At 36.3% G+C, this 26939-nt stretch overlaps 2 protein-coding genes across 4 annotated transcripts; both read left to right on the top strand.

The window, feature by feature from the left end:
* The first annotated feature begins 8167 nt into the window (after window positions 1-8167).
* Window positions 8168-20974, top strand: LOC306851693 (out at first protein homolog). The gene is made up of 4 exons (XM_079388127.1): window positions 8168-8738; window positions 18453-18587; window positions 18886-19066; window positions 19356-20974. Exons 1-4 carry the CDS (start codon window positions 8508-8510, stop codon window positions 19622-19624), a joined length of 816 nt encoding a protein of 271 aa, XP_079244253.1. The 5' UTR covers window positions 8168-8507; the 3' UTR covers window positions 19625-20974.
* An 868-nt stretch (window positions 20975-21842) lies between these two features.
* On the top strand, window positions 21843-26805 carry LOC306850909 (TLC domain-containing protein 5-like). 3 transcript variants are annotated; one of them, XM_079386869.1, is made up of 3 exons: window positions 21843-22144; window positions 23624-23834; window positions 25311-26805. In XM_079386869.1, the coding sequence occupies exons 2-3, from the start codon at window positions 23639-23641 to the stop codon at window positions 25841-25843; spliced, it is 729 nt and encodes a 242-aa protein (XP_079242995.1). In that variant the 5' UTR covers window positions 21843-22144; window positions 23624-23638; the 3' UTR covers window positions 25844-26805. The 3 variants fall into 3 exon arrangements, with proteins under 3 accessions (XP_079242995.1, XP_079242996.1, XP_079242997.1); XM_079386870.1 differs by having other exon boundaries at window positions 21846-22128; XM_079386871.1 differs by lacking the exon at window positions 21843-22144 and adding an exon at window positions 23439-23541.
* Window positions 26806-26939: the final 134 nt, after the last annotated feature.

Here is a 26939-nt window from a genome sequence, read left to right as displayed (position 1 = left end):
GATGTGTTTACATCTCCCAGTTCTGCATTTATATCCAGCAGGCATCTTGAGTGCAGTTTGGCAGCAGATCAACAGCTGTATGTTGGCTGTGCCTTAAGACAGAACATAGGATTGTGATTATCCACACCTCCTCCGAATATTAGCGCTGATATTAACCCTAACACACTTTACCGATGTGCTAAAGAAGACCTCTGCATCCGAACACACATGTAAAGGTTTTTATTCGACTTATCATTATCACTTAGGCTTCAGTTTGTTCTTTATTGTCTGGTAATAAAAAATAAGTGCGGAAACACAGGAACACAGGGTGTTGTAGGGTATAATCACATATGGAAAGAATGATTCGGGTTTGTGAAAATCGGTTTTCCAATGATTTTCCAAAGGGAGGTTTGCCAGGATTGTTGGAACCTAAATTGGAAATGCAATACTTTTTCCATGCAATTAATACAATGCATCTTTTCTTGCAACAAATGGATGGGTTCTCGTGTCTCCAGAAGATTCGACAGCACCTGATCAAGGCCCATAAGCCCGCAGCACCAAAACCACAGCACTGGAAGAATTTTCCAAGGAATACATGGCAAATTGATGGGTGCAGCAATGACTTCACATGCCACAGATGACTGTTCCCTCAAACTCAGCAGGGAACTCTCATTTATAATCAGAGTGTCAGTAGATATAATCATTTACAGACCAACGTGATAGAGCGCTAGCCAGATGTGTGCGCACAGGCCTGCGACAGCCAGTTCTGTAATTACGAAAAAACCAAGTCTCACTCATGGTATTGTAAAGAAAGGCTTGGAGTGGAGCTCCAGTCATTCCATTATGCCGTTTAAATGTGGATTTTCTTTAATCTTTCATTTGAGCCGGAGCTACTTCTGAGGTTCCTAATGCTTTCCTAGGATGAGCCCAAACATGTTTGTTTGTTTTGTCATCTGAAGACCCTCTTCTCGCTTCTCACACTTTGGGAATTTCCACAAAGAAGTGTGTGTGGAAAGACAGTTTCCACCAGGCAGGAGAGGAGTTAAGTAATCACACTAGCCGCTCCAGTGCTCTCTCTTCAAACATGCTTTGGAACGTAACGGGTTTTGCTGGAACCGTCCCATCTGGAAGCCACTTGTTCGGGTCAAAAGAACAAATGAGAGCTGGGGGAGGGGTCTGTCGCGTAGGTGAACCTTTGGGATGTCCAAACACACTAATAAATTCACCACTATTTGTTTTCCACAAGCAAGTGGATTTATGGATGTCTTGGAGTTTCTTGTATAATCGGAATGTGTTGAATTTAATTAAATGTGTTTTATTTTCCAGATGTTATTGCATCACATAATTAATAATAAAAAAGTATAAGAAATCATATTTATTTTACTATTTATATAGATTATATAGTTTTACTATTTTAGTATTTATATAATATATCTATATATCTATTTATATATAGAGAGAGATATAGATATAAATTCACATAATTAACATTAAAAATGTATAATAAGAAATACTTTTAATATTTATATACAAATTAATGTAGTATTTATATCCTATATAAATATTAAAATAATACAGATCATTTCAATATTTATGCAATATATATGCAACACTACCATTCAAAAGTTTGGGGTCAATATGATTTTTCAATGTTTTTTAATAGAAATGTGAAACCTTTTTGTTTTCATGACTATTTGATGAATAGAAAGTTTAAAAGAACAACATTTATATGAAATAGAAATATTATGTAGCATTATAAATGTATTTACTGTCACTTTTGGTGAATTTAATGCATTTTTGCTGAATAAAACTATTAATTTCTTCCCAAAAATCTTACTGACTCTAAACAGTACAATATCAAATATTATAACAATAGTATAATATACAATAGTATATCAAATGATTTTATATTATATTGTTACTGTTTATATACAAATATATATATATATATATAGAGAGAGAGAGAGAGAGAGAGAGAGAGAGATTAATACAAGAAAAAAATATACATACATAATTCTTTTTATTTGTATGTATATATAAACCATCTTTTGAAAGCTGTGAGACTTAAGCCTTAGCTATTACTAAGCCTCAGTGCTCCTGAGCCTTTAAATCCAGAAAAAGGCCATCGGATACGGTTTCATCTGTGTTTTGCAGGCTTAACACAGTTGTCACGGTTTGCTGAAATAGGGAATGTGATGTACATGTGCTCTGCAGATGTTGGGCTCTTGGTGGAGATGAAAGTGGGGTGGCATTAGACATTGTGCCCACTCAGACCTCCCTGAGCTGTTTACTCACACACCCACATGTGAGATTCAAACCTCATTATAGTATGACACAATGAGAGTGGGTCTGCAAACATTGCTCATGGTCTGGATTGAGTCCTGTTCTCCGTTTATGCTTTTACTCCAGGGGGTGAAGTGCTCTCACAGAACAGAAGCACACATGTAAAGGGATACCCTTCCATCCACCATCCACAAACCAAAGCTGTGCAGACATATTTCCACCATGTGGAAGTGACTCAAACTTAAAGCCAGCAGGACTTTTTATATAAATCCCTCTTTGTGTTGCTCTGGAATAATGATCAAGGTCCAGGATTCAGATCCATCCATATTGCATGCAGCTTTTGGAATGGGCCAACATGCAGACGTTCCTTTTCTATTTTTCTGCCAAGTTCAGTGTATGGGGATCTTGAATCATATTGATTCAATGATTTCACTTATAATCCAATGAAACGTTATTTAAAGAACATGATTTACCAACAGGGGACATCTTTTTATCTGAAAAAGATTTACTGATGTTTGAAACAGGAGTAGGATGTGTTTTAAGAGCTGAAGAGTTGTTCCATGTGTGGCTCTTATTTATTTCAATGTCAGTACTTTCATTATAAATCTTACCCCCACCACTCACTGTAGAATTAATTAAGTTTAAAACAATTTAATATCCAAGGACATCCTGTTGGCCTGAGCCAAAGCTATCTTACATTTTTTGATAATCTATGTATTTTATGCTTGCATAAAATATTTTGTTTACAAAATTTTTCTTTTCTTTTTTGTAACTTTTTTAAAAATTGCAAAATTTACACGTGTGTAAAATGACTAGCATATGTAAGAATGGGTGGAAGCATCCTGTATAATTTTTCAATGTTTGCATTTCTAATGAATCCATGGTTCTGTATTTGATATTATAATATTTAACTATATTATAATATTTAATCATAGAAAACATGCTAAAAACCTAAATTTCACACAAATATGTAAAAACACACATACATAAAGAATAAAAAAAAAATACATATTGTATATTCATCATGTGAATATAAAAGTAGTTAAACTAATAAAAAGTAAATTTTCATGTATTGGGTCTAGCAAAAGAAACCTACTAGCTGATTGCATGACTGTGCCATCAGAAAAAAAATGGTTACTGTTGAGCCTTATAAAGTAATTTGATTAAAGATTATGACACTGTTTGCTCTCAGATTGGCATTTGTTAAACTCAAACTGTCTGAACTGGTGCAAAATCTTCTTTGTGGTGTAAATCCTCTTTGTAAAATACATTCTTTCAACAGAGGAATTGTGCATTAGAAATCTTTAGACTCAAGCACAAGTTTAACCCAAATACCACACAAACATTCTTGCCAATCATCACGTAAGAAAACATTCTCAAGACATTTTGTTAAGACAAACATTTCTTTGCTGTTGCAATGGAAAAAGAGGAAATAAATAGCAGAATGCCTTATTTTGATATTGTTTGCCAAGTTATTAAATCATTGCAACACCTCAAGGGGAATGTATAGAGGAATTCCGTTTAAATGAATGCACCTGCAGACTCTTCAGTCTTTACAAGCTCATTTTCGTATCCGCTCAGAGACAGTTTGCGTGAAAACATACAAGTTGTCTTTATGTGAAGGGTTACCTGTTTGTCCCCTCATTATAGGAGTTGCGCCTATACAGGCCCTTATTAGATACATGTGCATATGTGAGCTCTAAATCTTTGAATAGGTTCGAAAGCAAAAAGTAGGAAATGATGATCCTAAAATGGCATAGATGACGATTACAATGGAACAAAAACAGTGGCTAGACTCGTCGGTGCTTGTCCTACTCATCGTATTTCTGTCATTGCTCTGCGTATTGAGACAACAAACCACACACTCACGATCAAACAGGTATAGATGGGGTTTTTTTTGGGGGGGACTACTTTGAAACGGCAGTTTTTTAAGTTTTTTACTTATAATGTAAAGTAGAGTGAAGTTAACCTTGAAAAGTGAGAATATTTTAGATCTTTCTATCAAAGCATTGTATATCTGGCACATAAGCATGAGATTCTTAATAAAGGTGACACTGTTAAAGTTGCATTGAAAAATGTACACTAAATACAACTAATATAACTAGAAATAGAGTGATAAACATCAGAATTTAACCAATCTTTACTGCAAGGACTCTTACCCCTGCTTCTTTAAAATGAATCAATAAATCAATTGTGAACCAAAGTAACGTAAAATGTTGCTGTAAAATGCGTCAAAATTATGCAGGTCCACACAATTAAATCCACACAATTTAGAATTTCGGATTAGGGGTGTGTGAGGTGATTCAATTAGTGTTTATCTTTCAACATGCAAAAACACTGTTTACCAATATAAAGATGCTTAGATAGGAAGCGACCTCCAAGTAGTGCTTCATGCATTGCTACATTATTGATATTACTTATACTTTGCCCCCAAAATTTCACCTAAAGATCTGGACACATTTACCATTGTTCAGTGAATTTTCTCAGATAAAATCTAGTAATTTCAACAGGAATCCATACAACCGTGAATTTAATGTGAGTGCAAAAACTTTCCAAATACAGATTTTACAATGAGTTCAAGTTGGTCACATGGATTCACTATATTAAACAAAAGAAAGCTGCTTGGTTTGAAAGTGACCTCTGTGTGAATGGTACTTCATACATCCCTATACTTTTGCCCGCAAAATTCCACTAATGTGACCGCACCTTACATTGTGCACCTATAGTTCATCCAAAAAATTAAAATTCAGTCATCATTTACTCAAACCTGTATGAGTGTGTTTCTTCTGTTGAACACAAAAGATATTTTGAAGAACTCAAAAGTTGCAAGTAGCCATTGACTTCCATAATATTTTTTCCATACTATGGAAGTCAATGGCTACCAGCAACTGTTCGGTTACCAGTATTCTTCAGAATATCTTCTTTCGTGTTGAAAAGAAGAAACAAACTCATACAGGTTTGAAACAACTTGAGGGTGAAATTTCATTTCTGGGTATTCTTTTCCTTTAATAGTGTTAATACTACAGTGCTGAATGGGAAAATACAAGGCAAGGCAAGGCAAGTTTATTTATATAGCACATTTCATACACAGTGGTAATTCAAAGTGCTTTACATAAAAGAAAGTGAAATAGACATTAAAAATCAATAAAAACATGGGAATAAAGATAATAAAAACAAGGAATTTTAAAATGATATAGAACACCATGTTTAACTCAAAGAACAGTTTCAACAAGAATTACAATATTAAATATTTAAAACCTATTTAAAATAAAAGATACATTTTTGCTACCCTGACCATATAACTTATCTATAATCTATAAATTGCATACATTGGCAGTTTCCTCTATAAGCCATGTCAACATTTCAGATAAGATTTTACAACACATGAAGGATATGAATCAGCCTTCAAATCATTATTTGATGATAGCCACATCACACCGTAAGTGGAAGCACATTACGTAACTCACATGTGATGATTCATATTAAAGAAACTTCCACCAATTACTGTATATTGGTAAACAATGACAAAATTTGAACAAGACAAATTTAGTGTTGTTTTTATGAGTTATTATTCCATGCTTAGTGGTGCCAATGCACCCAAAGAACAGGAAGTGCCAAATGTCCACTCTTTGTCCAACTATAGACAAATAACTCCGCACTCTTGTAGCTCTACACACATTTTAGTAGTTTAAAAGATCAGGAAAGACTTGAAACAATGGCCTGTTCCAGTGTAGCAGTGTGGTGTGTGTGTGAGTCTCTGTGTGTGTCTGTGTGTGTGTAAGCATCTGACAGCTAAATTAGTGAATACCTTGTTAATGATTTACAAAAGTTATACACTATAACCTTACCAGGACGCCAAATGTCACTTTGTACTACAAAACCTGGAAAGACTGTAGAAGTATGATTTCCAGAAAAGCAATTATGTAAAGCAAGAAAATATTGTCTAACTCTATTATGACATCTTTGTCGTCTGACATCAATTCAAATACATTTACATTCACACTAAATACATTTTACGTTACAATTAAAATAGACAATGTGCATCATACAGTATGCAACTGCAAAATGATGCAAACATTCAAAACAAAAATGGGGAGTAACAGCTGATCAAACGTGATTGACTAAGATCCACACTCGCTGTCTCTTTTACCTCCTCCAAAGCTGTAAATGCTTTAGCTTAGCCAGTCACAAAAAGCCATGTTTACCTGAACTTCCCTCCAATCTATCACCTGTATTGACCAGTGTCCTGACCCAGCTGACAGTGTTTACTCAAGCCCATAGTCTGTCTGTTTGCTTTCTCCTCCAGTGAAGCTCTCCAGCACATGTGCCCAGTGGTGATGTGCTCCCTGAGGAGGTCACATACTTGGGCCACCCAGCAAGAAATACGTCACCTGGTAATATGAGCTCTGATGAGCCACAGCTGGAGGATCTTCTCCTCAAGAGGCAATTCACTGTGTAATATGCCACTTCTAGCATCGTAAACATTTCCAGATCTGGTGTATGGAAATCATTATCCTAGTAGCTATTGTAGAGATCCAATTCAGATTAAAGTTTTTAAAGTTGGTATGAAATAAAAATTCACCATTATACAGACTTATGACGTATATTTAGGACTTCTCCAATCATTTAGACTGCTTAAATTGGGCTGAAGCGACATCATTACTTGATTTTCCACAATTTTTTTTTTTTATTTTTTTTAAATTTTATATAAAACATTATATGTTTGCCCTGTAATGAAAACTATAGAGCTTGGGTCATAAAACTAAGCATTTAAATATCATCAAAAAGACATATTATTGGAACAACTGATATGTTTTTTTTATTTTATTTAATCTAAGTAGTCTGCTATACAATTATAAATATGTCATTGTTTACCATTACAATGAATGAATGAATTTAGGCTTTTTACCTCTTCAAGTTATCTTATCTCTATATGGGCCATAAAAAGCCTGATGTATGAAACATAATACAATATATAAAACAAACAATAGTTTTTTTAGATATAAATATTTTCTCTGAAGGTTAAATAAACTGTTCCATTTAAAATCGATTTTTCTGACAGTTATTTCATATTTCATTTATCATAAACACAAAAAATATAAAAATATATATATTTTTTATATAAAAATATAAATGTATATTTATTATTATATTATAATATAATAATAAATATAAATATATTATTATTATATTATAAATATAATTTTCATAATATGAAAAATATATGTTTTTTCACTCACGTGGTATGATTTTCGTAGTTTAAAATGTAGGCTACTTAATATTTTTCATGGCTGATTTTCATATTTTTTCATATTAAATTATTATTTAATATTATTTCATATTTTTTTAAAGGTGAAAACATAGGCCAGTTTTAATGTGACCACAAAAACACCTCAAATCCCTCATGAAAGTATCAAAAGTTGAAGAACTATAGAACTATATATATATATATAAATCTAAATAATCTAACATGAATATCCCACATGATCTACCTGTCTTGTAAATCTACTATAAAATCAAATTAAGAAACATGTAACTTTGAGGGTGATTTTGAAGTTTATGACTTTTCTCCTAAACAACTTATAGTATATATTAAATAAATGAAAAAATATTACCTAATATAAATTTATACACAAATATATTTTCTGCTTTGTTTATGAATATTATATAACGGTTACATACATACACACACAAAGAGTTTAGTTCTAGAAATGTATCTGAGGAGTTGTGTTATTTGAGAGGGCGCTATGCCTTTAAGAGTTTCCTGCGAAACTTTGGGAGGCCGTTGGACTGCTGCACTTTGGATAACGAAGGAAGTGACGAATCCGCAATCCTAGAAGAGAGAGAGAGAGAGAGAGAGAGAGAGAGAGAGAGAGAGAGAGAGAAAACTCAAGAGGAGAAAAACAGAAAGTAAGATAGAAGTCAGCGTGAAGCGCACTGTACTGAATGAAGGCGAGCGTCAGAGGCATGAGCACGAGTTTCGCGAATCAAGTTCCCTCACTGAGAGACGCGGCTCTCCTAAATGTTTATTTACCAATCGTGAACAGCCTCTAGACCTGTTTTAAAGGACTTTATGAATTCTTTTGTATATCCAGCTTCCAAAAAATATGGATGAAGTTGTGAAAGTGGAGCCGCTGTGATGTTTTGAGGAGATCTGTTGTGGAATGAGTCGAAGCGCATCAGCGACTGTTATTCCCGTGGATTCTCCTTCTGAGCTCGCTTTTTGAGTTTTAGGATTATCTGGAATGTTTGCGAGGTGGATTTCGCCGGGTTTAGTTCGGTTAACTGTTTTGCTTTGGCTGCTCACGGTGTCAGTAACTCTCGGGTCTGCTTCAGAGCTGAAGGTGAAGGTTCGTTTGGGCGATGGACAGATCACAGATGAACTTCTGGAGGCGGACAGTGAGAGAGACTCCATCACTGTGGAGTTTAAACAGGGAGATGGGACTCTTATAACTTTTGTGGCCGATTTAAAGCAGGTAAATTGAATAATGTGGCCAGGATTAATGTCTGTGGTGGTTTAATCTGATTGTCACATGATATCACAGAGGTGTGTTGAAATGCAAAACATTTCTTGCCCACCCTCCTATTTAATTAGCTTAATTATTTGTTGATTAGTCTGAATGTCAATTCAGGCATCTAATTTTTAGTTTTACACTTATACAGTTCTAAGTGATATTACATTTTTAACGAAACATTTGAAGGACAGATGCTCTATTACTTTCAGAATATGAAATATTCTGCTTATTTAAACTGAATGCTCTTAAAATGATATTAAGAATGAAAACTCATTATTTTATGGAATTCACAAACCTTTTTCAGTTTTTACATTGTTGCATATATAAGCCAGTATTATACATCATTGCTGTATTACTTTCATACAAACAATATGCAATAAAAATTTAGCATATTTTGCATTTTAACATTACTAATTATATATTTATTATTACTAATTATGTGAAATCATATATATATATGTCTTAAAATGATATTAAGAATTGGAAGTTGTTTGATAAGACTTTGCATTTTCTTTTTTAATACAGTTACATTTATTTAGTTGTCTGACACTGTAATCCAAAGAAAAGTACAATGCATTCAATGTATCTTCTCATTTGAATGATTTTACCTACATTTATAGCTCTACTACATTTCTTTTTTTCATTTACCAGATCATTTGCAGTGATAAAGCCTCAAATATTGGTGATTAAACTTGTAATTTGAGAAGTGGTTACTTTTCCTTCCTTATAATCAGTGTACTTGTGTTAAATCATCCACATTAGCACTGAACTTCTGACCTGAGGTCAGATTCTTTCACTGGTGATCATACCATCAGGATTAGCAGTGGCACCGTCACTGCCCTCATCCGCCTCAGTTCAGTCACGTCAGCAGCCCTCTGCCCTCTCGCGTCCCCTGATCCTGCACAGACATGGTCAGTGTGGGGGTTTGGATCACTTTCGGGAAGGCTTGAACTTTTCCTTTCCTCTTTTTATCAGTTCCACTGGCAAGCCTGTCTCCATTCTTCTCACATGTGTTTCTCATCTCAAGTTTCCCCTGTATCTCCGGGATTTATGGAAAGTTGAATTAATAATGACTTCCAGCTGGATTTACTGTACGCTGCACTGCAAAGGCTTTAATGGGGATGGAGGAAGACAAATACTCATTCATTAGAAATATTACTGAATGAAGTATGGTTTTGCTGGCATCCGCCTAATCAGGTGCTAAGTGAACCTTCTGGATTTGATCTCCATAGCAGAAGTATTTTTCTTTTGTTATCTTTTCTACTCATTTCTTTTACATAAGCATTTGATGACAGATTTGGCGCAGCACAGCTCTTAATTTATCTTTCATTTATCAAGACGACCTGTGATTTCTTCACATCAGAAACTATTAGTTTTCTGGAATTTACATGGATGAAATGCCAATCATGGCATATTTTAGACCAGTTTCAGAAAATATTGTTATTCTGTCTTTTACATAGCATCATTAAAGGGATAAATAGTTTTTTTTTTTGCATATATTTACATTTCCAAAGCATACATAATATAACACCCAGACCCCCCCCACCACGGAAAACATGTGGGCTGTTAGAGATTCTTCAGCCATTTGGTCTGCTTCAGCTCTGTTTCGGGGCTGCAGGAATTCCACTAACCAATCACAATCCAGCGGTGACTGTTTGGTGGAAGAGTTACTATGTGTGATCATGAATCTTTCATCTCCAACTCAAGCTCTTCTCTTAAACTGTTCCGTTGTTTTTCTAGTGGTATTGTGTTACTCAGCGCTCTACCTCTGCCCATTGGCAGCATAGACAGCGGTGAAGATGAATTCATCTCAGCTCGCATCCTCTGCCAACTGAGGAGCAGAGCGGTCTGCTTTTATGCTCATCTCCCTATTGGGATATCTGTGACCTGCTTGGACTCAGTCCAACCCTCCTCTTTGCTTTGAAATGTTATCAGCACATAACTTTTGGCCTTCTGGAAACTTCATTATATTAGATTCAACAATCATTTATTGTTGCTTGTGGCAAGAAGTTTTGGCTTTCGTATGAGAAACTCGTACGTTCAGTGGCATCGAAGTTGTTTCGCTTTTCAATTTGTCATTTTGTCACTTGTGGGAACTTGTCTGTCTTTTATGTCTCAGTTTTTCAATCAGCATGCAGTGTGTTTGGATACTATCCAGGTGCGTGAACCTGCCCAGTCTAACCTGTTTCAAAATGTCCCACTGAGTCATGTGAGATGGATGTGACCTTAACCACACACCGCACAGGCTTGAACAACCTCTCTCATGAAGCGTTATGACACAAATGGATGTTTAAAAGATTTATGTCAAGATGATTGACAGACCACACCCGTTGTGTAGACTTTGCTGTTTTACATTACAATAAAGTAACTAAGAAATGCATGACTGGTGAGGTATAAATATTGCATTGAAAAGTGCTGTATTTAGAGGTGGTTTGTGTCAGAATGCAGAAATGGAACAATTTGCCTTTGAAATCACTTGTAAAATTATTTTTTCACCACACAAAATAAGCTGCTTGCAATATGCAAAACGGTGTGCATTGTCTCTGACTAGTTTCAGATAAATACAGCTTGAATTCAACTTTTCATGCAAGTGTGTCGGCAACTGGCAGGCCATCTCTGGCAGCCCCTTGGCTACAAGCTGATGTCTTTATTCAATGCAGAATAAGGCAGAGGTTGACCCTTTGAATGCTGCTGTGTAGGAAGACGCCTCTTTTACCCGCAGAGGGAGCGGCACACACGGTTATGCGAAATGCTTTGAACTGTTCAAGTTAGTTTATCCAGAGCACATTTGTGCAGTGAGCAACTGAAATATGCAGATTTTTAATCATACTTTCTTGAACCTCCAAGCACAGCAGTCCTTTAATATATACGTGTTGCAATTTGGTAAAACTCTTGATTGCAGAGCACAGATTGCTTTAAAAAAAATCCCTGTGTGAACTCAAAATGGACTGTCTTCATGTTTCATAAAATTGTCAAATAGCAGTTTGATTGCTCAAGATTGTTTTCATTGTACCTTAGCAGCATACGGTGTATTTAATCAACTTGGTAGTTTCTTCCTCAGTCTCTGGATTTCTAGATATGAAGGATACACAAATTTACACTTTTAATATTTGTATTTACATAAGTATTTGTTGTAATTGTGCGTTGTAATTTTTGTTTTGGTGGCTTAATGTAAGCAGTATTCCAAATCCAACTTCTAAATGAACTTCTGATGGCAAATTTTTCACTTATTCACTTAGGAAAAAGTGAGATTGTGAGCATTGCAACAGATGCTTTACCTTTTATTTTATTTTTAATCCTTGAAGCATCAATTTCTTTAATCCTGTAATTGTATTTCCAAATAAAGTTACTGGGCAGCTGCCTGCCAGCTCACCAAACCTAGTTTTTATTTGCATAAGAACTTGGTGAATGTTTTTGGACCCTGAAGGTATATGAGTATTTTACTATTCATAATTAAATAACTATATAGCCAGAGTTAGTTTTCATTGTTAAACATGCTTTATCATTATTAAGGATTAGCTGTTTCCTTAAAGCCCCTCCAAAACGGCATGTCTTAACACAAGAGAATAAATAACGTCTGATTTGTTTGATTCATTGCTTTATGAATCAAGCCTTGGGTTACATCAGTTCTTGCTGAGTCCAACTTCCCATTGAAAGGCATTGTATAACCCAGGGTTACATTTTTGTTTTCTTGATGAGGCATATCTTCATAGAAATGAGATGTACTTCCCCTTTTAGTTCACAGGAACAGCATGAATCCTCCCTGGTGTGTTAGGGTCTTGTCTTTTCTTCTCCCACGCTCTGACGTCTCCCTCTGGGTCTTGTGCAATACCTTTGGCTTGGTATGTTGTGCTGAAATATTGGCATAACGGTTGTAAAGAGGCATCAGGTTTAAGATCTTGATTTATTATTCAACACATGAGCCTTTGTGCCAAATCAAGATGTTTTGTTAGTTATGAGATGGTTGTGGAAGGAGTTAACAGCCCATAGGACGTACCACCGTGATCCTGACTAGAGCAGATGAGATGAATGTATATATCAGTGACTGTGAAGCACAATCAGACAGCTGTAACAGGGTCTAAAACATCCCTGCCGTCCCGCAAGAGCTCAAGTTAGCCACATGCCAAACGAGAGTCAAAGGTCACACGTTGTCAGCCCAGTGGAAGCAATGGCCTTCCATTACCATTAGAGCCAAGTGCCTCTATTTTTGCCTTGCTATTTGATTTTTGGTGTCATATTCAGAGGAAATCTACTTTAAGATGTTACCAAAACAGAATTGCATTGAGTTTTATTTAGCGCAATACATTTGTTTTTGTTCTAAGGTGTATAAGACCTCAAATTCCTTTTGTATTTAAGCACAGCTCAAGCATTTCTCCCACGCTCTGTCTTTTGTCCGAGGTTGCTGTTCATCAGAGGGAGAGGTTAAATGCTGGCATGCACCTATGCCATTTCACAAGCCTCCTTAGAAAACCAATTAAACATCTCTGCCGTAATCTAGTTAAGGGAAATTCTAGACAATAGTGTTTCTGTAATTTCTTTTCAAAGAGGAACCACGTTTACAATAAACATTTAGCATACCTGATTCTTCTGGATCATGTCTGCGTGCCTTGTTATTGTTTGCATTAATCTTGAAATTTTCCCCCAGTTACCTTTAACTGCTCTGGGTGTTTAGTTATTTGTAATGCATCATAACCGTTAAATCTTTCAAGTCTTGACAATCTGGAATTTTGTTTCACAAGGGAAATTTCAAAGCATGCAGACCTGCATTCTGACTCGATTACTATGGCTTGAAGGAATAGTTCACCTGAAAATGAAAATTATCACTCTTTACTCAAACCTGTAAGACGTTCTTTCTTCTGTGGAACATAAAAGATAGTTTGAAGAATGTTTCAACTGTTTTTGTCTATACAATGAAAGTTGTTTTGGAATCCATTGACTTTCATTGAGTGGACAAAAAAACATGAAGACATTTCAGGTTTGTCGTGAGTCATGCAGGTTTGGAAAAACACTGAGCATAAGTAAATGAGGCCGGAAACATACTTTACGCAGATCAATGCTTGGCGAACATGCGTTTGTATGTATTTATGTGGTAGTAAACAGTACTCAAGGGGGCTTTAGAGTTACCTTCAAATGTCTACGCCATTAAACCAGATGCGTTGTTACTCAAGTACCAGCTATAAAAATGTCGACGGTTGAATGTGTGCTATTGTATTTACTAAACTGTTGCTACTCCATTGAGAAAACTGACTGTTGAAAAGAAGAGCATTTATGTTAACATTATGACACATTATGAATTATGTTCAGATAGATTTCAAATATACAGTATGACGTGTGAAATCGTGCATTCACATACATATGCGTGGATTGGGCCTTGGAGTAATTGTTTTGGGAATTTAAAAAGGATCATTATTGTTTCATCTAATCAAATTCATCCGCAGATCTGTCTGTAGTTAACTCACATTTTGAATATGGTAATGAAAATGTTAATAGTGCATGTAATGTAAAATCTTGAAATATACCAACTTGTTTTGCACAAAATTTTTTTTTTTTCCATTTCTCTTGTGTATCTGTTGTGCAGTACAAAGTTTTTTGATAACAGCATGTGTATTATATTGCAACCACACATCTTAAGCAACTCTTTGGTAGATATTATTCATGCCAGTTGTTACAATGGAAAGCAGTCCTTGCAAACAAAACAAACATCTTTAATGTGGCAAAACAAAGAGCATTTCATTGACATGGTTTATAAAATCATTCATCAGTGTCAGTGACTTGTACTGGCAGAATGAACAAAAATACATTCTATCACGTCTTTCATAGTTGCTACCACAAATTCAGATCCAAACAACGATCACTTAGATACAAGTTCCAAAACTTTAGCACAAAAAAAGTAATAATCCTTGGGAAGGTTTGAGTCATCTTATGTGCACTTGGCTTTAGTTACACTAACAGACAAAAGTTTGGAATAATTGTTATTGTTGTTATTTTTTAAAGATTTTTGAAAGAGGTCTTTTATGCTCACTGAAGCTGCTGATCACATTGATCAAAAGAGACAGTAAAGCCATAATGCTACCAAAAATGTCTATTACAAAATAAATGCTGTTCTTTAGAACATTCTACTCATTAGATTCAAAAGAGTATATCAGTTTGAACCAAAACTTTAAAGCAGCAAACGGGTTGACCAATTATCGGCCTGGCCGATATTAAGCAATTTTATGGTTATCGATATCGGTCATTTTCAAAAGTGATTTTCCGATGAAATAGGCTAATTTAAAAGCATTTAAAGAGAGTTTTTGTCAGAGGAATTGTTGTTCTTAATTTTGACATAAATGTTCATTTTTACACCAGACATTGGTTATCGGCCTACTTTATATTTAATAATCAGTATCGGCAACAGACTCCTAGTTCTCAACATTGTTAATAATAAGAATCAAATCAGCAATGATTTTTGGATGTTGTGACTCTGAAGACTGAAGGAATGGCTGCTGAAAATTCAGATTGCGTTTGTGTTTTTGATCAATTAAATGCCGCACTGGTGAGTAAAAGGAAAAAAAAAAGGTCAATTATAAATGATTAATTTACTGATCCTTATAATATTTTGACACATATCTGTTTTTTTTCCCCTCACATTCAATGCAAGTCAATGGGAACCAATGCTGTTTTGGACTCCACTGAATTTCATTGCATGGACAAACAGTTGAATCATCCTTCAAAATATCTTTGGTGCAGCCAACCTTTCATCTATGACTTTATTGTTCTTGATAATGAATCAACATTGTATATCTGACATGAATTTTATGGCAAGAGCACCGTTTGGAACTGACAGTGAAAGCAGTGCCAAGTTTTGTGACAGTGCCACAGTCAGACGTCAGCATAGTCCAAACAAACTGATCAGAAAGCAGGACCAGGAACAGAAGCTAATGTTTGCTTTGACTTCAGAGATGCCATATATTTCTTCAGGACTGTCAAAATAAACTTTTCGGCATTAAGATTTATGTTCAGCCTCTAATCTGGGCATTTGGTAGACCTGCTGAAGGTGGGTGAACAAATGAAAAACTGAGCCCAGGATCAAGCTGACTGAAGTATTTACTCGCTAACCTGGTTTAGACATGTTCCTGCATGGAAGGGGTCAAACAGAATTGTAACAAGACCCCGAAGGAAAGCGAAAGAGATACTCGCCACAGATAAGGAAAGAGGAAATTGCCAAGCAGTGAAGATAAAGCGTAGTTGTTAAGAGAAATCAATGAGATACTGATATCAGGTTGGCTCGCGTCAGCAGATGTTAGTGGTCTACCTGTGCAGTGTCAGTTTGCTGGGTTTCTCACTGTTGTCATTGAGGTGTTTGCAGAGCAGTGACACCAACACTTCCCTGTAATTAAACTGAGTGCCTAGAGCAGTTCCCCCACCAACGCCCCCTTCTCAAACCAAACCGCCTGTCTGCCGGCTGGGAGGTCCTTCTAGTGCCGGAGCTTAAAATAACACCGGCCTGCTCACTCCCCCCCTCTTGTGTTTGCTGATTGTTCTGTCACACATGCGGTAATTCCAGCAGGTCTGCCTCCTCCGTCAGTCTAATTATCTTCCTGCTGCTTCCTCCTCGGAAGAGCTTCCATGCAGAACGGTTCTTTATTAGCACTAAAGTTTTGAGTTATATTTATTAACTTAGCATCATTTCATGTACAGAGACTGGGATCTGTGTGCTTGCTATGTCTTTGTTGTAGTGTCTATTGGGAACAAAAAGTTTCACACAAATGCTAGATAGTATTTGAACCACTTACTGATCCTTTTCCACAAAAAGTAGTATTTTGTGACAAAGATCAGAGGACCGAGGACAAAATAAATTAGCATAAGCATTGTAAAATTACACTACTTTTCAAAGGTCTGAAGTCTTTTATAGCAAAAAGTAATATCATGAAATAATATTTAAAAGACGTTTTCTATTATCAATGTTGATAAAATTTCCTGTTATTATCAATGTTGAACACAGTCGTGCTGCTTTTTTTTCGTTGTTAAAATACTTTTTTCTAAATTCTTTGAATAGAACGTTTAAAAGAATAGCATTCATTTGAAATGGAAACATTTATCATTTTGTAACATTATGAATGTCTTTACTTTCATCTTTGGTCAGTTTAATGCATCATTGCTGAATAAAAGTATTGTTTTTCTTTTAAAAACATCATCTTGACTACAATTTTTGTATTTATTTATCAATTTATAAAGTGATTTATTTATACTTTTTAATACTATTTTAAGTGCCATTTCTAATCGTCCACAGAAAAGGTAATTTGTTCTAAAACAAAATTGCCAAGAAAAACAGACGTTTAATTTGGATCGGATGGCAATCGCAAAGTTTGTCTGCGGAACTGAATTTACACCCTCAGGCAAAACTTTACAAATAAGATCATTGTCATTCAAATAGAATGCTAGAGGAGGTGAATGATTCTTGGCTGTCTATCTGCCACGAGCTCAGTGAGACTGCTGCTCCTTGAGTTTGGGGGTTGACCAACTCTGGAAACCAGATGGAAGATTCTAGAAAGTGGGTGAGATGAGAGCTCCAGAGCAAACAAAGCCAGATTGGGCTTGTTTATTTGGATCGTCTGAGAAAACCTCCTACTTTGCGAGCGAAACCCTGAAAGCTTGCTCCCTTCTGTCGGCTCAGTGCTCAAGACCTTACTGTGAAAAACAAGAGGAGGAGGAGGGAGTGGGGAGAATGTGTGTCTTGCAGAGTCATGGGGATGCCAGAGCAAGGAGAAACTGATGAATGGGTAGACAGGTCCGCGGCCTTGCTTTCCTCTCTGGGTTTTCCCATAATGCCTTTACATAGAAGTCTTTATAGGCACAGGGGCACTGCCAGATATCTGGTCTGGTTGCTAACAGCAACTTAATGATGTGCTGAAATATACAGTGTCTCTCTGTTGTTCTAGGCTGGAACGCTATAAAATCTTCTAATGAGGGTCTGACTGTAAACTTGAAGATCGATGGCTGACTTTCATATGCTAAAAAGTAAGAATTTAGGAGCCAGAATGAAACAAATTGATTGGTATTTGATGCCATATGCCAATTTCAGCAGCCATTAGTCCAGTTTTCAGTGTCTCTCGATCCTTCAGAATTCATTCTATCATATTGATTTAGCTGATTTGGTGCAAAAGTTTCCATTCAGCAAAAAAACATGACAATTTCCAAAGAAAAAGCAACAAAAAACATCTTTTAACATTGATAATCATAAGAACCATTAATAATAATAATAATAATGGACTGCCAATAATTGATAATGATTGAGCATGAAATCAGCATATTAGAACAATTTCTGAAGACTGAAGACTGTTTTACTGTATTTTTGTTTGAATAAAATCTTTCTTTTTTTTTAAAGATTTATTTTTGGCATTTCTGCCTTTTTTTATGATAGGATAGTCAAGTATTGACAGGAAGTGAAGTGGGAGAGAGAGAAGGGGATGGGATCGGGAAAGGTCAACGAGCTGGGACTTCGAATTCGTGATGCCCGAAGCGCAACAGGGCTATATCTCGGCACGCTGCCCACGAGGCTTTTGGTGTCGACTCAATGAAAGCTTGTTTCTAAAACATTAACAAAAATGTAATCACTTCAATTGACTTTTGACCGCTAGTGTATTTCTTAAGGAGTGGCACAGTTGAAAGATGACTACATGTTTTTCTTTTCAGGATGTGAAGATCTTCCGGGCGCTGATCCTGGGAGAGCTGGAGAGAGGGCAGAGCCAGTACCAGGCGCTCTGCTTCATCACACGGCTCAACCACAATGAGATCATCCCCAGCGAGTCCATGGCCAGACTCCGACAGGTCAGTCCGTTGCTCCCAGGCTCCCTCGGAGGCTGATGACAGGGTAGGGAGAAGTCACTCGGGTGAAAACAAGCAGAGTTGAGCTCATGGGTTAACTGTGTTGCGTAGGAGTGTGATGTTTTAAATGGGAGATCTCAGAGGAACAAGGCTGTAAAAGGCCTTTGATGAGTAGTTCCTGGGAGGGCGGCCAAGGTCTTAGATGTGTGAATATGAATGAAAGGTGTGAGAAAAGACTGGAAACATCTAGCTTTAAAGAACAACAGGACTAATACTAAAAATGTTCCTTTTTGTATTACAGAAAAATCCCCAGGCCATCCGCACAGCGGAAGAGAAGAGAAGCACGGAGATGCTGAGCATGAACGTAGCAGTCAATTTGACACGGACGTGGCAGCTGAGCGCCCACATCCACAACATGTGCAGCGTCGCCCGCGAGGCCGTGTACACGCGCGAGGCTGATGTCAGACACTGGCTGGACAGAGGCAAGCATGCTTACTGCATCCCTTAATTACACCCTACCAAACCCAGTACACTTAAATATATCACTGACATAGTGCACTTCACATATTAACCCTCTATAGCCTGATATATGAAATAATAGTCGCACAAATCACTTGAAATTCAAAAAAATCAGTTTAATGTAGTTAGACATAGTACAGATGCATTACTGTTTTAACTGGAACACATCTGCATTTGTAACGCCTCACTGACCTACATAGCTTGAAGCTTGATGATCGTTAACTATAATAAATTATTTTTCCGATTCTTCAGGCGTGGAGGGCTCCATGTTTGAGCCTCAAAATGTGGAGGTGCCAGCCCTGCAGAGCTGCGGGACAGTGAAGGACCTGTGGCAGCCTTGCTCCTGCAGCTATAACCTCAGACTGGAATGGTACCCCTGCCTGCTGAAGTACTGCCGCAACAGAGACGTCTCCGGCAGGAGCAGCCCGTATAAATGCGGCATCAAGAGTTGCAGTAAAGGCTACCAGTTTACTTACTATGTGCCTCACAAACAGCTGTGCTTATGGGAGGAAGAGACCTAGAACCACATGCTTCTGCAAAAACATATTTAATGTGACCTTCACCACCTCCAAGCCTTCAGACTCGTGCCTTCTGCACAGGGCAGAAATGATGCTGGAAGGTGTGTGATTTGAGCAGTGTGTCACGTCTTTGAGCTGGCCAGTAGTTTTAAAGCTCTTTCTGCTTTTACCAGCACTGTGGAATGGAATTGAGACCCAGCTGAGTCTGGAATGAGCAACCTGTGAATTAGTCAGTATATAACAAGATGTAATCTTAAAATTAGCTGGATTTCGTCAGGTTGCCAATTTTAATTTCTTCTGAAACTGGTATTATTTATTTTGCAGTGGGATATGATTGAAGACACTTAAGCACAGCGCACACGTTCAGAGAAAATGCCTTTTTTCTCACTCTTTTTAGTTTTGTATTTTGACTGTTAGATTCAAAGCGCTGTGGTATAAACGTACACATGCTTTGATTAATATTGGTACATACAGAAAATGCTATAAATTGAGTCATTCAATATTTAATTCAGACCGATTCAATCATGTGAATTATCTCACCTCAAGTCTTAATGCTGGGATTTTTTGTGAGTATTTGTTTTCATTTTCATAAGGATGGACTTGTCTTTACTCCATTGCACAATAGTATAATTTAAGGATCAGGTGGATCAATACGGTTTGAAATATGGACTCTCATTAGTTGGGAACAGGCAACATTGCAAGAGTGACATGAGGAAACCAAAGTAAGTGTATGTTCTGAGGGATAGAAAGTAGAGAGGAAAGGCACCAGGCTGATGAAATCCTGTCACTACTGTGCATCCAATACTGCCATCTTCTGGTTAAGCAGCATTACTGTCACTCGGGCTCCTCCAATCAGTATGACCTCAAAACATCAGCAGAGCTGTGAAACCATCACAAATACGGATTCCCAAAGGTCCTAGAAGAAATCACTTTCATTCAACAGGTCCAAATCTGCAGAGTGAGCTCTATCATGAAGAAGAGAAACTGTATTATTGTTTCACATTTCACTACATTCACCTTCAACTCACGACTTGCCTCTCTTACCATGTGAATGTTCATGTTTAACATGCCACAGTTGACTCGGTTGTCCTTCATGGTACTAAAATGTTTATACTGATTTATTTAATTTTGTTTCAGAGAGTTTGTTATTTTAAAAGTGTTTTTTGAGATTACACCTCCCCAAACAACAGCCATTGTCTGGGATACAAGTGCCTTGGTGATTCAGTGTTTACTGATTCTTTTTAAGGATAAAGCTGGTTTGAATAAAGTATCAAAACTATTTTCTTATGAAAATGAATATGAGCATAATATGAAGTAATTTTGAATAAAAGCTCCTTCAGCAAAGTATCTTTTATAACCCGTGTCTGTTTTCTGTAGAGCTGCAACATTGGGATTTGGTGTCAAGCCACCTATATCGTTTTAACATTTTATAAAACCTTTAAGAATTATATAATGTTTATTGTTATACACTAGTATTTAAAGCAAGCAGCACAACTGTTTTCAACATTTATATTAATAGGAAATGTTTTTGAGCATCACATCAGCATATGAGTGATTCCTGAAGGATAATGTGACACTGAAGACTGAAGTAATGATGCTGATAATTCAGATTTGCTCTATGAGGAATAAATTAAATTTTAAAGTATATTAAATTAGAGAACATACTTTAAATTGTAATATTTCTGTTTTTTTCAATTAATAAATACAGCCTTGGTGAGCATAAGAGACTAAATATGAATATTTATAAATATTCTACCTAATATATTATAAGCATTATGTTAATGTAATATGATATATTAAACGTTATTCATTGGAGATATTATTGAATAAAGAGTTAGTTACTCGTTCACTGACAATGAAAGGAAACTCCATATAGATAACTTTTTTCCCCACTATTTAAAAAAAAAACAAAAAAAAAAACTTGCTACTATAGTCAACAAGCCTATAGATTTTAAAAGGGAAAAAAGTAAATATCTCAATTATTATTATTATTTTAAGATAATTTTTCCCTCCCTCTTTTCCCTCGTATTGAAAGCTCAGCATACATTTCCTCATTTTTCTCATGACTGTTGTGCACTTGTTTATTTATTTTACCTGTTATTTAAACACAATCCGTTTTGTGGCAGCGGCCCGTGAGCCACGCATTTTAAGTTCGAAGTGACCAGTTTAACGTAGTGACCATAACACCGGCGGTTACTATGGTTACGCTGTGTTTTGTTGTGAAGGCCGCGGTCCGTACCAGCAGAGGTCGCCGTGCTGTAAGGATGCGTCTTCCTCTTTGTTGTCATCCTCGCTGTTGTCCAGCCGCTGAGGGGCTGAGCGGCTGAAATGTGGCTTTTGTTTATGTGGTGACTTGCGTACCATCTCCAAGACGATGCCGGAGATGATCACTGAGATCCCTCGAGGCCTCGTGTCCGTGATGCTGAAACGGGAGGCTCGGAGGAAGAAGACCGCATCCATGCTGAGCCTGAAGAGCCCTCCGGCCTGTCAATGAACATGCTATCGAGGTGACTATTTTAAGAGGTATACACTTTTCCTTTTTTAAACACCAGATTTAATTTCATGGCTACACGTTGAACCCGCTCATCTTAATTTAATGAAGGGTGGTAATTAATTTAACCTCAGCCAGCCCACAGCTCAGAAGATTAGCTAAAGTCTGGATCCAACAGTAACGTTAGCTGTTTTGCACTGTGAAATAAGAATCTCTGAGAAAGATAAGTTATATATATATATATATATTATTCAATATATATTTTATTTCAGTTTTAAATTTATTTTATTTTATTTTTACATTAGAAATGTGCATTTATACTGAACAACTCCTTGGCAACAGTAGTGATGGGAATCGAAAGAAATTTTACGATTCCTAAATGATGCTATTAACGATGCTTTTAGTGGGACTTGTAATGAATACATTTGGAAATAAAAATGTCTGTTGCCACATATTGCATAAAAATAATAAACACAAACATTGGTAACGTTTTTTTTTTTATTTATGTTTTTTATTAATCAAAAGCAACAGGCTCTTATGATTGAAAATGGCCGTTTTTTTTCATTGCATAATTTTGCCTGCAAAAGCTGGACCATGTTTTAAATTAATAATTTTTTTGTAAAAATATTTTATTGTATTAATTGTATTTTATTAATAATTAATTTTATTTTGATAGAATCTGGTATAAATAAAAAAAAGAACTATTTCTAAGTTCCTAAACCTACATATATATCAGTATCCTGATGTAAATATTTGATCAAATAACCTAATATTTATATAGTTCAACTGCTTCACATCCATGGTTTGGATAACATTAGGATAAAAAGCTGTGGATAAGGTTGCTGCAGTTACTTTTGAGCATCATTATTTTTTATTGAACCTCTTATGAATAAGAATTAGAACCCTTTCTCAGTTCCCAAAAGTACATAGACTATATCAGCATTTTGATATTTAATAAAATAACTTAATATTGACATAGTTACACTGCTTTACTTCCAAGGTTTGGACAACATTAAGATAAAGAACTGTGGATAAGGTTGCCACAGTAACTTTTGAGTGTTTATTTGATCAATTATTTCTTATTAATCCTGCTATGAATAAGAACGCTTTCTCAGTTCTCAAACTTGCATACAGGCTATACCAGTATCTGGATTTATACGGTCAAATAAAGTAACCTAGTATTGACCTGGTTCAACTTCAGCTGCTTTACATCTGATGTTTGGACAGCATTAGTATAAAGAGCTGTGGAGAGTGTTGCCACAGTAACTTTTGGTCTACTTTTGACACACCCAGATACAAGCCAGACTCTTGTATTTCTCAACTGTTAATGTGAAATCCACTGCTAGCCCTTCAGACATACTCGAATCGTTTTAGCGCTTATTCCACATCAGAATCAAAGGAAAAGTGTCATTTTTATACAATCAATCACGTAAGTACTCTCATGAATGCATGCATGCAGTCTAACATGGTAAAGTGTTTTGTGAATGTGACAGCTCATTGTATTTGATTAGGTTCACAGAATAAAGATGTCACCGTTGGTGCTGGGAGTCGGAGCATGCTTAGCTGGGTGGATTGCTCTTTATGCTTTGCTGTGCTACACAAATGGCTCTTGTGGCTATGAATGGAACTGTCGGCTAGTTACACTATTCCATGGCATCCTTGCAGTCTGTATAACTGCTTACATTGGATACATAGATGGACCGTGGCCTTTCACCTACCCAGGCAAGATGTACTAAATGTTAATATATATTAGGGGTGTGTGATTATATACAGACCTATTTAATGCAGCTCAGAGGTTGCATGAATGTATTTACACTGCAATTTTATTTGCATAAATGATGCTATGAGATTGTTTCAAATGCTAAATTTGGAACATTAAAATATGAAATAAAAAAAGAAACCAAAACTGCCAATAGATGGTGGCAAGTCACTTGCTGTGTCCAAAATCATATCTGACATAGGTTCTACGTTTGAATAAGAACTTTGAAGTTTGCGAGCATTAAATGACAGTTGTGCTGTTTTACTGCCATTTACAACTCTTTCACATTTTGGAATCTCAGTGGAATTTGTAAGTTGGTATTTTTTGCCTACTGTTACATTAATATTATGAATTTGGACTAGTGCTGTCAATTGATTAACCGCGATTAATCGCATCCAAAATAAAAGTTTTTGTTTGCATAATATATAGGTGTTCTGTGTGTATTTATTGTGTATACATAAATACACACACATGCATGTCTATATTTATATTCATATAATTTTTATATTAGAAATAAATATATTTCATATATAAACATAACAGATTTTTCTGAAAGTGAAAGTGACGTGACATTCAGCCAAGTATGGTGACCCATACTCGGAATTTGTGCTCTGCATTTAACCCATCCAAAGTGCACACACACAGCAGTGAACACACACACACCGTGAACACACACCCGGAGCAGTGGGCAGCCATTCAATACATATGCTGCGGCGCCCGGGGAGCAGTTGGGGGTTCGGTGCCTTGCTCAAGGGCACCTAAGTCATGGTATTGAGGGTGGAGAGAGCCCTGGACATTCACTCCCCCCACCTACAATTCCTGCCGGACCTGAGACTCGAACTCGCAACCTTTGGATTACGACTCTCTAACCATTAGGCCACGACTTCCCCCTGTATACATGCTATATACTACATACTATATATAGCATACTATATACTATTATATATACATAAGAAATATACACAGCACACACACATATTATGTAAACAAAAACTTTTATTCTGGATGCGATTAATCGCAATTAATCATTTGACAGCACTAATTTGGACATACTATTCTCATGTGCTCTTATAGAGTAGGGAAGTTGGCATATTCGGATGCAGGAATTTGCCTTAACGAGTGAGTCATTGACTCACATCTACAGATTCATATCTTCGTTCAAATGGCTGATTTATTAAGAAATAAAGCAAGTGGCAAAGCGACTGTTTATGAATCAGTCATATTCACTCAACTGTTTTTTCTGGTCATTAAAAAAAGCTTCATAGTTTCTACTACAACATCAAAATCCTATCTTGCCAATTCCAAATTAACCCATTAAAACAACACAATATTATCGCAGACATGTCTCACACCCCTAATATATAATGTTGTCTTATTAGCATTGCCATATTGTATTTTTTCATGACGAATGCTCATTTTTTACTATATATCATTTGCAGGTACAAAGAACACCCCTCTGCAGATCACCGCTTTGGTGGTCAGTCTGGGCTACTTTATATTTGACATGGCCTGGTGTGTGTACTTCCGCACAGAGGGCCTGGTGATGCTCGCCCACCACACCATGAGCATCCTGGGTATTCTGCTCACTCTGTGGTTGGAAGAGTCGGGCATCGAGTCTTGTGCCGTGCTGTTTGGCAGCGAGATCACAAACCCCCTCCTTCAGACGCGCTGGTTTTTGAAACACTCCGGCCGCTATGACAGCTTCCTCGGAGATGTGGTGGACGTTCTATTCGTGCTGTTGTTTATGTTCATGCGCATTTTCGTCGGTGGCAACATGCTGTACTGTGAGCTGATCTCTCCGAGACCCAAGTTCATCATTAAATGTGGCGGTGTGGCTATGTACGCGCTGTCCTGGGTGTTCATGGTTGACATCGGCCGCTTTGCATACCGCAAATCCCAGCTCAAATACCAGCGCTGGACGACTCGCCAAAGGATGGCAGAGGTCAACGGGCAGGATGTGAAGAGAGACTGAAAGATCTCTCAGATCAGTGGTTTGGCCTCTCGTTTCTAACACTGGAGAGAAGAACGAGAATCAGAACAAGTGTACCAGCTAATAAAGCTCTGCAGCTAATAGATGTTTACATGTTTTTTAATAGGATGTCAGCCATTAAAGTTTATTTCTGGTTGGTAATATACATGTGGGAAAACATCCATGCTGTGTCAGAGCCCTTAAACAGTCTTAATGTATTTTTTATTTGCTATTATGATTAACTCAAAATTCTTACAATCAAATCTAATTTGATATATTTGTACTCATAAAGAATGAAGTGTTTAAACTCTTATGTACTGGAAATATGTGATATTTTTGTAATTAGGAACACTACTTGTTATAAATTTTAAATATTGATGTTGCATTGACATTTTTTCCATTAAACTTTTAGTACGTGCAATATTCAGAAATGATCATGAAACACTACTAAATGTTTCTGGAAGATTACTGAATGATTTGTTTGTGATTAATGACTTGAATGAAATAGTTAATCTTGTCTGAAATGTAACCATTTTTAAATTGTGAGACTGAGTGATGACTTACAGGCTGTTTGCATCAGTTATTTATCTGTTATGGTGATTTGACCACACCAGTTGATAAATCGATAAACATCATCATCATTATTATAATAATGTGTTTTAGGGTGTTGTAATGTTGCAATTGATCAATGAACAATGTATTAAAGTTTACTCAAAGTCATCATGATTTGAATACACCTCTTCTGATTAATGTGATCAAATTCTGAATTACAAATCATTAAGATATTGGGGTTTAATAACCAAAATCGAGGTCTAGGTGGTTTAACTGTTAAGAGATTGTAAAATAAAAAAGTGCCATTAAAAGGTTATAATTGGTGATTTGAAAGTAATTTGGCATACTGTTTTATTATTTCTTCTAAAAAGCAGTGAAGCTGTTTTGATTTAAAATATTTATATTTCTATATATTTATTGTAAAGGTTTTTTTATTTGAGTGTTTTGTTTTATTCAGGTGGAAATCTTTTAAGAAATCGTCTTTAGATTCATGACTCAATTGTTTCTTTTTCTTGCAAATAATATGTGCATCTTAAACGGTTTTTTA

Source organism: Barbus barbus, assembly GCF_936440315.1.
Source record: "Barbus barbus genome assembly, chromosome: 31".
NCBI lineage: Eukaryota > Metazoa > Chordata > Actinopteri > Cypriniformes > Cyprinidae > Barbus > Barbus barbus.
Note: the sequence above shows the minus strand (reverse complement) of the source record. Positions and strands in the feature narration are given on the sequence as shown.